This window comes from Marmota marmota, unplaced genomic scaffold (assembly GCF_001458135.2).
Source record: "Marmota marmota marmota unplaced genomic scaffold, marMar, whole genome shotgun sequence".
Lineage (NCBI taxonomy): Eukaryota > Metazoa > Chordata > Mammalia > Rodentia > Sciuridae > Marmota > Marmota marmota.
The window spans coordinates 759161-775251 of NW_026000241.1; the positions used below are offsets into that span (position 1 = coordinate 759161).

The window sequence follows — 16091 nt, forward strand, 5'->3', positions numbered from 1 at the left end:
GCCGCAGACACCTCGGACCTGGCGAGCTGTGCGCGGACCTGGCGAGCTGTGCGCGGCACACCACTGGGCAGCCGTCCCCATGCTAGCCCCGACGGCTCTTGGCTCTCATGCGCTCCAGTGCAGCGCCCCGGGCCCGGCCCCGGCCCCCTGCCCTGGCACTGCCCCCCAGCTCTGAGTCCCTGACCCACTTCTTCAGCGATGAAGATACTCATCAGCACCCGCCGGGTAGATCTGTCAGGTGGGTGGCCCGTGGCCAGTAGCATTCTTTGCGACCTGAGGGCTCTGGCTGTGCTGGGAAAGGGGTCCCCCGAGTGTGATTTGGGGGAGTCCCCTATGTGGTGGCTTCCAGGATCTGGTCGGGGTCCCACCTCCTTCCCTCTCCCTAAAGATACAAGTGCTACCGAGGGCTTCCCGAAGGTGGTGGCCCCCAAAGCTGGTGCCTGATCCTGCGCATTCCTACTTGTCCAAAGTCGAATCGCTGCACCCTCTTTGTGCCCCCAAACCTGGGATTCTGGCATTCACCCTGGCAGCAAATATGGGTGTCTAGCGTCACCTGGGCTCCACTCCCAGGCCACTGGCCTGGAGCCAGGTCCCTCAGGCCCTATGCTGCTGTGTCTCCAGCCTTACCCCCTCCTTCTTACGGGGCTGCCAGGCTGAAAACCAAGCTGGAGCAGCGGGGGTGGGGAGGGGAGGTTCCTGGATGCCTGGAGGTTATTTAGAATACGCTGGGTAGAGCTGGGGCCAGGAAGTGGCCTTTTAAGTTCTCTGGATTTTCTAGACTTGTCCTTGCCACCCAGCACCAACCCTTTCAGATACCTGGACACCACACAGTCTCCAGCGTGGGGACACACAGCCGAACTCAGAAACACACAGACACACCCACACGCAGGGCATTCGGGGTCACCCTGTGTTTACTATACTAGGTGTGGGTCTCCTGGCTAGTCAGGGCACCAAGAGAACCCTCAAGTGACCCACAGCCACACACAGGTGACACACAAACCACAGCAACTCTTGCTCACGCCTCCAACAGTCCTGTACACACTGCATTCCCCAGGAAGACACTGTCACTTAAACACAAGCCCCGGACCCTACACAAGTTCCTGCAGGCTGATTTTCCACATGTGCCTCATACCCACACAGTCACAGCATCCGTGTGGCACCACTCATGAGGTCACAAGACTCAGAAACCCAAAGAGGTAGACACCCATGAACACCCAACCCCATGCACACACGCACACACACACAGATGCACAATTCCACATAGACACCTGTGTGCACACAGACCTCCCCCTCCTCCTCCCCAGACTGATATACACACTGACACTCATTCCACACACAGCCCCACAAACAGCCGTGTCAGCTGGCACCATGCACCCGTCTGGCAGACACACGCCAGCACCCGCCATCAACCTCCCTGTGACCTTCACAGAGCAAATGCCAGGCCATTCCATAAAGGCTGCCTGGCACCTCCTGCAAGCAGTCAGGTGGAGAGGGGCAGGCCCAGGGAGACACCAGGCCTGCCTTCCTTGTCTGTCCTGGGGGGAGACAGACACCCACTGATTGTGATTTATCAGCAATTTGGTAGGCCGACTACCTGGGTTCAAGTCCATATTCTACCTTTCTGTGCCACAATTTCTTTGTCATGAAAATGGGGCACAGCACAGTGCCTGGCCCTGGGCTTTCGACTGCGGTTGTTTATATTCATGTTTATTATAGTCCTTCCCAGCTGTGACATGTCCCCCTTGCCCAGCACCACCTCTAGCCTGTTTATTTCCCACCATCCCACAGCCCAACTCCCTCAGGCCAAGATCTGCTCCTGGACTTATGGTCTTCTAGAGGCTTAATTTAATGTCCCAGGAACCCAGTAGGCAGGCTTGGGGGCCCCACAGAGGTGGAGGCAGGTGGCATGGTCACTGGAGAGTGCCAGGTGGTCAGCCTACTGAAGGAAAAGCAGGCCAGTCTTTGACCACTGATGGAGTGCCGGGGTGTGTGGCTCTGCTGTGGCTATGATGTTGGTTTATTGCCAATGGCCCCTGAGCGTAGTGGTGACTTTGGGTTCCATTGAGACATCTCTGGCTGACTTTGGGCCACCATGAGCAGTCAGTGGCAGGCCAGGAAAGTCCAGGGATCTGATTCCCTGGGATAGCAGAGCTCCCCACCCCCAGGCTGCAGTTCAACAATCCCCTCCCCTTTGCTGCCCTAGCCCAAGAGACATCCACTCTTGAAGTACAAACATCTAAGCCCTGGGGAGCATCCTCTTCCCATCCAGGCCTCTGGGCTCTTGCTTACGTGAGCAGAGTCTCCTGGGGCAGGTGTATTTGCCACCTCTATGCTAGCTGAGCACCCTCTTGGGCTGCAGCTTAGGTTCCTGGTAGAGGGATGGGGGCCTCTGTGTAGCTATGTTCCTCTCCCTTGCCTGGTGGTACTTATCAGGGCCCAGTACTGCAGATTAGGCCTCAGGAGACAGGACATAGTTCTCTGGATGTGAGGTCACCAACCTCTGACCATCCCTTTGTTCCTCAGTTTCCTCATTGAACAGGAAGTTAACAGGACCCACCTCAAGAACTGGTGGCAGAAATAAATGTATACAAAGTGCTTTGATGGTGCCAGGCACCAGCAAGAACTTAAGTGTCTTCTTGGGGCTGGGGGTGGTTCAGTGGTAGAGCGCTCGCCTAGCATGTGTGAGACACTGGATTCGATTCTCAGCACCACCTATAAATAAAATCAAGGTCTCATTAACAATTAAAAAAATTAAAAATAATAATTTTAAAAAGAAGTGTCTTCTCAGTGCAGTTTGAATCTCCCTAATCCAAAACTCTGAAATCTGAAAGTCTCCAGAATTCAAAGCTGTTTGCTGACATACCACAAGTAGAAAATTTTACATCATGAAACTATTTCATGTACAAAATTTATAAAACATATAAAATGACCTTCATGCTGTGTATGTAAAGTATATATGAAACATATATGAATTCTGTGTTTAGGCTTGGGTTCCCTCCCCAGGACAGCTTCTTAGGTATGTGTGAATATTCCAAAATCCAAAAAAAGTCTGAATTCTGAAACATTTCTGGCTTCAAAATATAAGGGATATGACAGTGGCTGGTAAGGGATACTCAGCCTGCACTATGTCCCTGAAAGGATATGACCTGTCACCTCCTACATATTGATAATAATGGGCATCATCCTCGAAGGCCACAGTAATGATCTATGAGTATTCCTCCTTGAGGGTGTTTTCCCTTTTTAAGTTTTTGTGGTGATGATCAATCCTAGGACTTCATGTATGCTAGGCATTTGCTCTGCTAACCAGCTATACTCACAGCCCAGCCCCCCCCCCTTTTTTTTCATTCTTTTTTTTTTTTTTTTGGTAGCAGGGATTGAACCCAGGGTCACTTAACCACTGAGCAACATCACCAGCCCTTTTAAAAAAAAAATTATACACACACACACACACACACATTTAGTTGCAAATGGGCTCAGTATCGTTAATTTATTTTATGTGGTGCTGAGAATAGAACCCAGTTCCTCACATGTGCTAGGCAAGTGCTCTACCAATGAGCCACAACCCCAGCCCCCACCAGCCCTTTTTTTTTTATGTTTTTAATATTTTTTAGTTGTAAGTGGATCTTTTATTTCATTTATTTATTCATATGTGGTGCTGAGGATCAAATCCAGGGCCTCACACATGCCAGGCAAGTGCTCTACTACTGAGCCACAACTCCAGCCCCCGTTTTAACCCTTTTTAATGAGCAGGTGATTGGCGTCCTCTCTCGTGCAGCTGTTGCCACCATCCATCTCCAGAACTTTTCTTCTTCCCACACTGAAACTACAAACTCTGACCTTCCATGTCCCCTGTCTCCCCCGGCCCTGGCAACCACCATTCCACTTTCTCTATGAACTTGATTATTCTAAGAGTGTCATATAAGTGCGGTTGACAATATTTGTCCTTTGGTGACCGGTTTATTTCACTTAGCATAATGTTTTCAAGGCATCCATGTCTTGCCATGTATCACAATTTCATTTCTTTTTGTAAATTTTGAGACAAGATCCTATTAAGTTGCCCAGGCTGGTCTTGAACTTGGGACCCTCCTACCTCGGCCTCCTGGGATACAGGCCCAGCCTTTATAAGGCTGAATAACATTCCATTGCATGGATGTGGCACATTTGATTTTTCATTCATCCCTTGATGGACATTTGGGCAGTTTCTACCCTTTGGCTCTTGTGAAGAGTGCTGCTATGACCATGTGTGCACCTGATTCTTTTTGAATCCCTGCTTTCAGTTCTTTGGGGACTCTCCCTAGATGTGGTGTCGCTGGGTTGTGCAGTAATCTAACTTTAGTTGTTTTTCACAGCGGCTGCACCATTTGACATTCTCTCCAGAGGAGCACAGTGATTCCCATTTGTCCAAATCCTCACCAACCTTGTCATTTTCTGTTTTTTGTTTTTGTTTGAATAAGAGCCATTCAAATGGAGTCACATTGTGGGGTTATTTTGTTTTTGAGATGGGATCGTGCTGTGTTGTCCAGGCTGGCCCCGATGTCCTCCTGCCTTGGCCTCCCCATTATCAGGGACCACAGGCACCTGCCGCTGAGCCCAGTTTACGTTGTGGTTTTGATCAGCATTTCCCTAATGGCTAGTGATGTTGAGTATCTTTTCCTGTGTTTGTTGGCCATGAGCACATCTTTAGGAAAAATGTCTATTCAAGCCAATGCCTTTTGTTTGTTTGTTTGTTCTTCTTAGGTATACATGTCAGTAAAGTGTGTTTTGACATGTTATGCATACATGGAGTGTATCTTTTTCTAACTGGGATCTCATTCTTGCTGTTGTACATGATGTGGAGTTTCACTGGTGGTGTATTCATATTTGAACATAGAAAGTTACGTCCGATTCATTCTACTGTCTTTCTCTTATGCCTTTTTGAGGGGGGCATTGAGGGTTTAACCCAGGTGTAATTTACCACTGAGCTGCATCCCCAGCCCTTATTGTTTTTTATTTTGAGACAGGGTCTCACTAAATTGTTTGGGGTCTCACTGAGTTGTTGAGGCTGGTCTTAAACTTGCAACCCTCCTGTCTCAGCCTCCTGAGCTGCTGGGATTACAGGCCTGTGCCACTGCACCTGGCTTATGCCATCTTTGAATGGAGTTTTTGTTGTTGAGTTTTAGAAATAATTTATAATCTGGAATATTAACCCTTTGTCAGATATGGTATTTACAATGTTTTTATTCACAATTGTGTGTGTGTGAGTGTATGTGTGTGTGTGTGTGTGACCTCAAGCATAAAGATGTTGTTAGGCAAGAACTCTACCACTGAGCTATGTGTGGCCCTTAAAAATACAGTTTTTTGGGGTGCACCAGGGATTAACCCAGGGGCGCTTAGCCACTGAACTACATCCCCAGCCATTTTTATTTTTTATTTTGAGACAGGGTGTCATGACTCAGGGCCATGCTGAATTGCTGAGGCTGGCTTGAATTTGCAGTCCTCCTGCTTCAGCCTCCCGAGTCACTGGGATTATAGACATGCGCCACCGCACCCAGCTTAAAAATACTTTTGATTTGAGTTTAGTTGCTCTCAATAACTGGTGGAAGGTGTATTGCTTGGGAAGGCAGAGCAGAGCAGCATGGGCTGAAGCTGGTTGTGTAAGTGGCACTGGCTGGGGCACTCCAGGTAAGACAGGAGGTGGGCGACCTTAGGGATGGGAAGAGTGAGCAAACGTAGGGCACCATCAAGACTCTTAACAAGGTCCTTCTCTGAAGCTCAGATCAGAGACCCAGGAGGCTAGCCAGAGGCCAGACATGGGGTGGATGGAGGGAGTAGTGCCCACTTGGTCCCCTAGACCCTTCTCTTAGAATAAAGAAATCAGCTGCATGAAATGGGGACAAGGGAGAACAGGCCAGGGGTAAAGGCCAGTTGCAAGTAACATCCAGGAAAGATAGTGGCTCAGGAGCCCTCAAAATACATTCTGCTTACAGAGAACAGAGAAATCCCCAACATCTTTAAAGACAAAGCCTACAGAAGCCATCTAATGGGTGTGAAGTAGCGTCCCATTGTCTTGACTTGCATTTTCCTGATGGCTGATGGAGTTGAGCATCTTTTCACTTGTTTTTTCTGGAGAAATATCTATTCAAGGTTTTTTTTGTTTTTGTTTTTTGATACTGGGGATTGAACTCAGGGGCACTTGCTTGACCACTGAGCCACATCCCCAGCCCTATTTTGTATTTTATTTAGATACAGGGTCTCACTGAGTTGCTTAGGGCCTTGCTGTTGCTGAAGCTGGCTTTGAACTTGTGATCCTCCTGTCTCAGCCTCCCAAGCCACTGGAATTATAGGCCTGCACCACTAGGCCTGTCTCCTTTGCCTACTTCTAAATTGGATTGTGTAAGTTTTTGTTGTTGTAGTAGTTCTTTATATATTGTAGATATTCATCTCTTATCAGATATATGGTTTGTAACATTTTTCTCCATTCTGTCCTTTTATTCACGGAAGTTTTTAATTCTGTTGAAGTCCAATTTATTCTTTTGTTGCCTGTGCTTTTGGTCTCATTGCAAGAAACCATTGCCAAATCCAATGTCATAAGGCTTTTTTTTTAAATTTATTTTTAAATTTTAGGTGAACACAATATCTTTATTTTACCTTTATGTGGTGCTGAGGATCGAATCCAGTGCCTCATGCATGCTAGGCGAGCACTCTACCACTGAGCCACAGCCACAGCCCCTGTCATAAATCTTTAAATTTTTTTTTTTTTAATTCAGTACTGGGGATTCAAACCAGCGGCACTTTAGCATTCAGCTACATCCCCAGCGCTTTTTATTTTTTGAGATAGGATCTCCCTAAATTACCCAGGTTGGCTTTGAACTTAGTCTTTTTACCTCAGCTTCCCAAGTAGTTGAGATTACAGTCATGTGCCTTTGCACCTGACCAATGTCATAAAGCTTCTAAGAGTTTTATAGTTTCAGCATTTACATTTAAGTATTTCATCCATTTTGAGTTCATTTTTGTTCATGATATAAGCTAAGGGTCAACTCCTTTTTTTGTGTGTGTGTGTGTGGATATCCAGTTTTCCAGTCACCACTGTTGAAAAGACTCTTTTCTCCATTGAATGGTTTCATTAAAAGATCATTTAACCATATGTGCAAGAGCTTGTTTCAGGGCCCGTTAGTCTATTTCATTGGTCTTTATGTCTTTATTGCCAGTACCACTGTCAGCATTACTATAGTTTTGTGGTACAGTCATTTTGAAATCAGGAAGCAGGAGTCCTCCAACTTTGTTCTCTTATTTCAAGACTGTTTTGGCTATTTAGGGCCCCCTGAAATTCTGTGTGAATTTTAAGATGAGTTTTTCACTGGGTGCAGTGGCACACACTTGTGATCCCAGAGGCTTGGGAGGCTGAGGCAGGAGGTTTGCAAGTTCAGAGCCAGCCCTGGCAAAAGGGAGGTACTAAGCAACTCAGTGAGACCCCGTCTCTAAATAAATACATAATAGGGCTGGGGATGTGGCTCAGTGGCTGAGTGCCCCTGAGTTCAAAACCCAGTACCCCCCCACACACCAAGAAAAGAACAAAAAAGAGATGAGTTTTTCTATTTCTACAAAAAAAAAAAAAAAAAAGGTTTTTGGGGATCTAATAGGAATCAGATTGAATCTATAAATTGCTTTGGTTAGTGTTTATCTTAACCGTGTTGTCTTCTAATCACTAACATGGGATGACTTCCTACTGAAGTCTTCTTTAATTTCTTTCAGTAATAGCTGGGCATGGTGGTTAAAGCGTGTAATCCTAGCTACTTTGGAGGCTGAGACAGGAGGATCACAAGTTCCAGGACAGCCTGGGCAACTTAGTGAGACTCAGGGCTGGGGATGTGGCTCAGTTGTAGAGCGTCCCTGGGTTCAATTCCCAGTAGTGTGTGTGTGGGGGGGTGTTCTTTCAGCAATATTTTGTAGTTTTCAGTATACACATCTTTTGCCTCTTCTGATAAACTTATTCGTAAGTATTTTATTAGTTTGATGTTACTGTAAATAGAATTGTGTTTCCTTTTAAGACTGTTCCTTATTAGTGTGTAGAAACAACGTAGGGCTGGGGATTTAGCTCAGTGGCAGAGCGCTGGCCTAGCCTGCGCAGGGCCCTGGGTTTGGCCTCATCCCTGTCTTTGTATCCTACCGTTTGGCTCAATTACTGACTTTATGTATTAGTAGTCCTTTTGTTATTGTTGAATAGCACTCTGTGGTATAAATCTGCTGCAGCTTTTTCATTCACCACTTGCTGGACAGTTCAGCTTCATATTTGGTGGTTACATACAAAGCTGCTATAAACGTGTGTGTGCAGGTTTGGGGGCAGACAGATTTTCATTTATTTTGGTAAATATATAGAAGTAGATTTGTTGGCACATGTATGTTTAAAAAATAACAAACCAGCCAGACACAGTGGTGCACACCTGTAATCCCAGCTGCTTGGGAGGTTGAGGCAGGAAGATCACAAGTTTGAGGCCAGCCTTCAGCAACTTAGTGAGATCCTGTCTCAAAATAAAGAAATACATAAAAAGAGCTGGGGATGCAGCTCAGTGGTAGAGCACTTGCCTAGCATGTGCAAGGCCCTGGGTTCAATTCCCAGTGCTAGAAAAAACAAACAAACAAACTCTGATAAACTGTCTTCACACGTGGCTAGGCCACCTAGCATTCCCACCATCAATGTAATGGGGTCTAGTGGCTCCGCACCATTGGCATTGCCAGTTGTGTTTGCCGTCTGTTTTAGCCCTCCTGGTAGGTGTGAAGAGGTCATCCATGTTCTGTTTGCTGCTGGGGCTAAAACCCAGGGCCTGTGCAGCAAGGCAAGCACCCTACCACCAAGCCACACCCCAGCCCACGGCTGGCTCCTACAACAGGGCCCTAGGTCCCATCTCTTTTGTTTTGTTTTGTTTTGTTTTGCAAGAGGGAAAGGAGTAGGATTCACTCACGTGTGAAGATAGAAACAGAGGGCTGGGGCTACATCTCCTGCTTCCCGTGCACAAGGCCCTGGTTCAATCCCCAGCACCACATACACACACAAAAGATAGAAATAGAACTCTTGAGGGGAACAGATGGAACCCCAATATGGATGGCCTTAGGCCCTACCTCTTAACACCTCTACACTGAGGACCAAACTTTCAACTCATGAACCTCTGGAGGACACTTTTTTGGTGGGGGAGTACTGGGGATTGAACTCAGAGGCACTCGACCACCTAGCTACATCCCCAGCCCCATTTTGTATTTTATGTAGAAAGAGGGTCTCACTGAGTTGCTTAGCGCCTCACTGTTGCTGAGGCTGGTTTTGAACTTGCGATCCTCCTGCCTCAGTCTCCCCAGCCACTGAAATTACAGGGGTGCACCACTCAAAGCATATTCTGACATCTGACACAGCAAAGGTCTTCCTACTTTTCTGCTAGTCTATAACTTACCTTTTACTCTCTTGAGAGTATCTTGCAGAGCTGAAGTTTCACAGTGAATCTGAAGTCTTTTTTTCTTTCCCAGTACTGGGGATTGAACCCATGGATGCTCTACTACTGAGCTACTTTCTGGCTGATCAAGGACCCATCCTCACTTTTCTTTTTACATTGGCTGCCTGGTGCCCAGGGACATGGCCTCTACTGAGTAGAGGAGGCAGAGGATTGTGGGGATTTTAGTCTGGGTACAAATTCTGATCTTGCCATAATCTTGCTGTGTGACCCAGAACTACCTGTTCTCCAGCCTGAGCCTCAGTTTCTTCATCTATAAAATGAGCCCCCGGGCTAGCCCACACACAAAAAAAAAACCAACTCAGTATACAGAAACCAATATTGCTGTCTTGGTCTAGGGTATTTCACTTATTTCTTAACAGAAGACCCATTCCAACAACAACCTATGCTGACCCCTAGTACATATTCTGTTCTCTCTCCTGTCCACTTTACTCCCACTCAGAATATAGTCTGAATTCCACTGACCAGTCTAACCCCCTTGCCTTCACAATGGAATGACAGACAGAGCAGCAACTTTCCTGAGGTCACACAGCACAAGGTGCAAGCTGTAGGTGCACGACTTGCCCTGTCATCCTCAGCTCTTCGTATCAACTATCTTGGCTGAGTCCAGCCCCAGGTGCTTTATCTGAGACTGATAGACTCACAATTGTCCATCTTTCTTGAGCTCCATGCCAGGCATTGTTTTGTGTTAATGCTGGTAACTTCAATGACCCAGGGAAGGTGCTGACTCCTTTTGTGGATAAGGGAACTGGTGCATTGTCCCTGCCCCAGTCTTATACAACTGAGATATGGCGCAGCCTGGGGTCTTCCTGATTCATTGGGGGGTCTCTGTCTCATCGTCTCATTGCTCCCCACCTGCCTGCCCCGTAGCTATGTCTTTGTCTCTGTCCTGTAACTCTACTCCAGCCACACCAGCTTCCTTGCTGGTCTTTGAACAAAAAACAAATCCTGTCAGGCGGAGCAGCGTACACCTGTAATCCCAGCTATACAGGAGATGGTAGGAGGATTGAGAGTTTGAGGCCAGCCTTGGACAACTAAAGAGTTCTCAAAAATAAATAGATAAATAAACAAACAAACAAATAAATAAATTGAAAAAGTGCTGGGGATTAGCTCAGGGGCAGAGTGCTTGCCTAGCATGAGCAAGGCCTGGGTTCAATCCCCTGGCTTCACAAACCAATAAAACAAGGATTCCTGCTTGAGGACCTTTACCCGCCCCCCCCTTCCTCTGCCTGGAGTGCTTTCTCCCACTTCTGACTCATAGCTGGCTTCTCATCCTTAGGCCCTGCTGAGCTGTCACCTCCTCAGAGCGACCTGTCCTGACCACAGCATGGCACAATCCACTCATGTATTCATTCATATGTTGCCAGGTGCTATGCCGCACACCTGGAATCCCAGTGACTCAGGAGGCTGAGGCAGGAAGATCATAAGTTTGAGGCCAGCCTCAGCAACTTCATGAGACCCTGTCTCAAAATTAAAAAAAAACAAACAAATAAAAAGATTTCGGTATAGCTCAGCGGTAGAGTGCCTCTGGGTTCAACGCCCAGTACTGCCAGAAACAAAAAAAATAAACAACAACAAAAAACGTTGAATATGTTTCATTAATATGTTTAATGATTAATTCAACAAACATTTATTGAACATCCACCATGTTGATTACTATGGATGGCTGAACAGCACTAGGCTTTGTTCTCGTTCTAGGGATGCAGTGGTGAGAAAAACAGACCAAAACCCTTGCTCTGCAAAGGTTGAGAAGGGCAGGCTAACAGTGAAAAAGGAATGTAAGATACAAATTATTCCAGGCAAATTGTGTGGTTTTTGTTCTCCATGAGTTTTTTTTGTTTGTTTGTTTTTGTTTTTTAGGGGAGGGGGGTGTTTTTGTTTTTGGTACCAGGGATTGAACCTGGGGCACTTAACCACTGAGCCACATCCCCAGCCCTTTTTATTTTTTATTTTGTGACAGGGTCTCACTAAGCTACTTGCTAAGTTGCTGTGTCTGGCTTTGAACTTGCAATCCTCCTGCCTCGGCTTCCCAAGTCACTAGGATTATGGATGTGCGCCACCACATCCATATGGTTTCAAAGGAAGAAAAATAGAAAATATCAAGGCAGGGGTTGACCTCTTCTGCACATTGGTCAGGAGCAAGGAGGATGCCATTGTGGGTGGAGTAGAGCAGATGAGGTGCAAAGCCGGAGGTCACAGAGCAGGACCTGTGGGCTGCAGTGAGGATTTTAGCTTTTTGTTCTGCATGAAGTGGGAGCTATAGAAAGTTCTGAGCCAGAATGACTGGGTCTGATTCAGGTGCTCATTCGCTCCCTCTGGTGGCTGCTGGAGGAATAGAGTGTGGACAGCAAGGAGCTGGAGACCAGGGCTGTTGAGAACACACCTGTCCAGTCCAAAGAAGGGAGGTGCTGGAAGAAAGGGGAGGGGAGGGGCTGGGGCTCAGTGGTAGGGCGCTAGCCTAGCACATGGGTTCAGTCCCCAGTACCACGTAAAATTAAATATAATAAAGGCATTATGTCCATCTACAACTAAAAATATTTAAAAAGAAAAAATGGGGGGAGGGAAGTGGACAGATTTGGAAAGATCCTGGCAGACAGGCTGATTTGCAGGGCAGAGCAAAGGCAAGGATGACCCTAGACTTCTGGTCCAGAGTGTTCTCGGTCCCTGCAATGGCACCAGAAGTACCCAGCAACAGTCCGGAGACTGCAGCTCCCTGTCTCCAGTCTATTTGGGGACTCCTGTCTCTCTTTAGCATCCCGCACACGATCCCCCAATCTTTCCAGAAACTCCCTTGGTCTCTCTTCCTCTTGAACTCCTCAACACCATCTCAACCTCCTGATCTTCTTCCCACCCGTTTCCTGCAGCTTCGAGGGAGAAAATGGCCCAACGCCATCACCTGGCCGCAGCCCCCTGGACTCGCAGGCGAGCCCAGGGCTCGTGCTGCATGCTGGGGCAGCCACCAGCCAGCGCCGGGAATCCTTCCTCTACCGCTCTGACAGCGACTATGACATGTCACCCAAGACCATGTCCCGGAACTCATCAGTCACCAGCGAGGCGTGAGCACCCCTCCCCCCACCTGCCACTCCTCCGGGCCTGGCCCTGCCACAAGCTGTCCTTCCCAGCAGGGCATGGGGACACCCATCCCCACCTTGGTCAACCCCCCCATACCTGCCCTCCCTAGGGCAGAGTCAGCAGCCCCTGTCCTATGTCTAATAGGCTCTGTCCCCTATAAAGGGCTCAGCCTTACTCTCCGGACCTACCAAGCCCTCTCTTACCATCGCCTGTTCTGGGCCAGGCTCTACGGGAACTGTCCCTCCAGGGAGGAAGCCCCACTACTTGGCCCTATTCTGATGTCCCCCAGCTACCCCAAGCCAGCGCCACTTCCCTTGAGCCCCTGTTGAGATGGAGCCCTCCAGATCTCCCGCCAGACTTCCCTTTCCCTTCAGGTGCCCACCACAGCCCCATACCCTGTTCCTGTGCTTCCTCCACCAACCCCTCCCTCCCAGCACTCCCCTCTGGCATATCCACTTCCCGCCCCCCTCCCTTTGTCTGCACCCCCTCCCCAGTGGTTTCCTTCAGGACCAGCCCTGGCAGCATGTTCACCCTTGGGTGCTGTAAGTGGCCTCTCCCCACTCCCTGCCCCCAGCCTCCCTCCATCCAGCTCCCACAATGTCCTCCCCAGAGAATTGCTTCTCTGGGGATCTCTAACCTGCCACTATCTTTTATCACAGGCATGCTGAGGACCTCATTGTTACGCCATTTGCCCAGGTGAGACCCCCGCACCCCTCCACAACTGGGGAAGGGGCTCAGCCCCAGCTGCCCCTCCAGGTAGACACCTCTACTTACTGCCACCCCCATTCCAGGTACTCGCCAGTCTTCGCAGTGTTCGAAGCAACTTCTCGCTCCTGACCAATGTACCTATTCCCAGCAACAAGTACGTTGAAGCTGGGCCCCAGCACCCATGATCATGAGGGTTAAGCATAGTGAGTTCAGTTATCAGCCCTGCTGTGTGACCTCAGGCAGGCACTTGACTTCTCTGAAAGTCTGGTCATGTAACAATTTCTTTGGAGCCAGAGTTATTGAAGTTGAAGTGCCTAAGACACAAACTTATAAATACAGACTGGATGTCTGCATGCATGGTGGTGAGGCCATAGCCTCACCTGCTGGGCAAATGGCTTCTTGTGGTCCCTTCCTTTCCCTTTTGTAACGTGGGAATTACAGTAGTGCTTCCGATAGCTATCTGTTGTGAAGAGTCCAGAAGATGATGTATAGAAAGTACAAGAATATTGCTCTGTACATAGTAAGTGCCCAATAAATAGGAGCAGTTCTTATTATTTTGGGGAGGTGGGTCTAGCTCAGAATTGCCAGTTGCTCTAGGGGTTGGGGACAGAGCCTTCCTCAGAGGATTGGGGAAGTTGAGAAGGGTATCCAAAGGAGCCAAGTACCTGATCCTACTGCTGATCAGCCATGTGCCTTGAAGAAGCCAGTTTTACCTGAAAAATTTTTTCTGAAAAATGGGTTCTCATGGGCCTCACTGAGAGGCTGCAGGCCATGTGCATGGCAGCACGTTTGGATGCAGTGAGCACTGGGAAACAGGAAAACTGGCCTTATTTATGGAGAGAGGGAGGCAAGGATCCGAGAGTCCCACGGTGACTTTGGAGCCCCATTTCTTTACAGGCGATCCCCGCTGGGAGGCCCAACCCCCGTCTGCAAGGCCACACTGTCAGGTAGCTAAGCTTAGGGGGTGGGAAAGGGCCCATCTTGCTGCCCCAGTGGAGGTGCCTCAGCCCTGGTGGCTGCCTCACCCTTTCCCTGGCACCCCACCCACCTGGCAAACCCCTGTCACTGTGGGCTGGGGCTCTGCCTGCGGACCTCTCAGTCACCATCCTGGGTGCCCCTTCTTAGAAGAGACGTGTCAGCAGTTGGCCCGGGAAACTTTGGAGGAGCTGGACTGGTGCCTGGAGCAGCTGGAGACCATGCAGACCTACCGCTCTGTCAGCGAGATGGCTTCGCACAAGGTAGGCCACAGGGTTGGTGGTGGGGGCTGGAGGCCGGGGCGGGGCTGGTGGGTGTGGCTCACAATTAGGGGATGCTGGTGGGGTAGGGCGAATCCCTGGGTGGATCTGGTGGGGGTGGAGTCTGAGGTGGGGCCAGGTAGTTGATGGGGGAAGTAGGCGGGGCCAATACCTATGTAAGCCTGTGGAATTGGCCCAAGGGCCAAGCCGTGGGCAGGGCCTCTGGGTGGTACCAACAGCAACGTGGATGGCAGGGGTGGTGCCAACTCCTTGGTAGGGTTTGTGGAGTGGGACCAAGGACTCATGTTTGGGCGGGGCCAACCTCTAGTAGAGTCAGTGGGCGGGCTCAACCTCTAGGCGAGGCAGGTGAGGGCAGGGCTGGGTAAGGACTTAGGGGATGGCCCATCTTTAGGTGGAGTCAGCCCTTGGGTGGTAGTTGGAAGGCCTGCAGTTCCTGTAGATTCTGACTTTTCCCAGGGATGGCAGAACCTGGTGTGTTTGTGTGGGGGTCTGGTTTTACATCTGTCCGTAGTGACTTACCTGTCTTGGGGGTGTTGTATACTTGTACTGTCTGCAGCTGTGTGTGTGGATAAGGGTCTGGGTAGTTGTTGATTTGTTGGCTCCAAGTTTGGAGTCTGTTCTGAGGGGTGTCTGGGTGTGCACGGGTGATTATGTGGGGCTGTGTGACACTTAGGCCATGCAGATATGCGTTGGTTAAGCTGTCTCTCTAAGTGTGACTGTGTTTGCAGTGCTGCAGGGGAGGGGGCAAGCATTCCCTGTAGCTGTGCCCACTGCACATCCCCAGGGGGCGCCATTCAGAGAGCAGACAGTATGAATGATGCCTCCTGGAGTGCTGCAGCGTGGTGGCAGCCCTCGTGGGCGGTGCCTTTCAGGAAGTGAGTGTGCAGGCAGGTGTTCGCTGGGGAGCGCACATGTCTGTGGGTGGACGCTCGTCTGGAAAAGTGTGAATGTGAGGGTGATTGTGTCCCTGAGGGGGGGGTCAGGCAACTGAGAATGTGACTGTGTCTCTGGGTAGGGGTATGTGGATGTTCCGTGAAGGGGTGTGTGTATTTGGACATCTCTGGGTGAGAGTGTGAACATCCCCTTATGGATTTGTCAGGGTATGATTTTGTCCAAGGACATATGGCTGTTTATGTTTGTTGAAATGTGTGTCTGTGGGTGTGTTGAGTGTGTGGCTATAAGTATATCTAGTATCTGGGTGTCTGTCCCTAGGGTTGTGTCTCCTGAGTGTGAGTCTCCGTTCTTGGAAGGGGTGTGTCCATGTGCTCCGTTCTACACCTATGAACGTGTTGGGCGTCAGAGTTGACTGTCTCCTCTGCGTGCACATGTGTGTCATGTATGTGTAGGACTGAGGGCCTTTGGGTGTCCATGTGGCAAGTGCCTGGGGTGTGTGGTAGTGTCTGTGGAAGGTGTGTCTCGGGGCATTTGTGTGTCTGTGTGTCCAGGTGTGTGTTTCTGTCTCGGGGTGTGTACGTGGAAGAGCTGTGTCCTGCTTCCCTCCCCAAGTCCTGGCTGAGGCCCGTGGGCTCTGGTGCCCCTTTAACGCCCCCCCACCCCCAGCACCACCTGACTCCGCATG

General features: G+C 49.2%; 1 protein-coding gene across 1 annotated transcript in view; it reads left to right on the forward strand.

Moving 5' to 3' along the window:
- Pde4a (phosphodiesterase 4A) overlaps window positions 1-16091 on the forward strand; it is a 36284-nt gene that overhangs the window by 11257 nt on the left and 8936 nt on the right. The window contains 5 exon segments of the mRNA XM_015489008.2: window positions 12341-12532; window positions 13208-13244; window positions 13340-13410; window positions 14154-14203; window positions 14382-14494. Coding sequence (XP_015344494.1) covers window positions 12341-12532; window positions 13208-13244; window positions 13340-13410; window positions 14154-14203; window positions 14382-14494 — 463 coding nt within the window.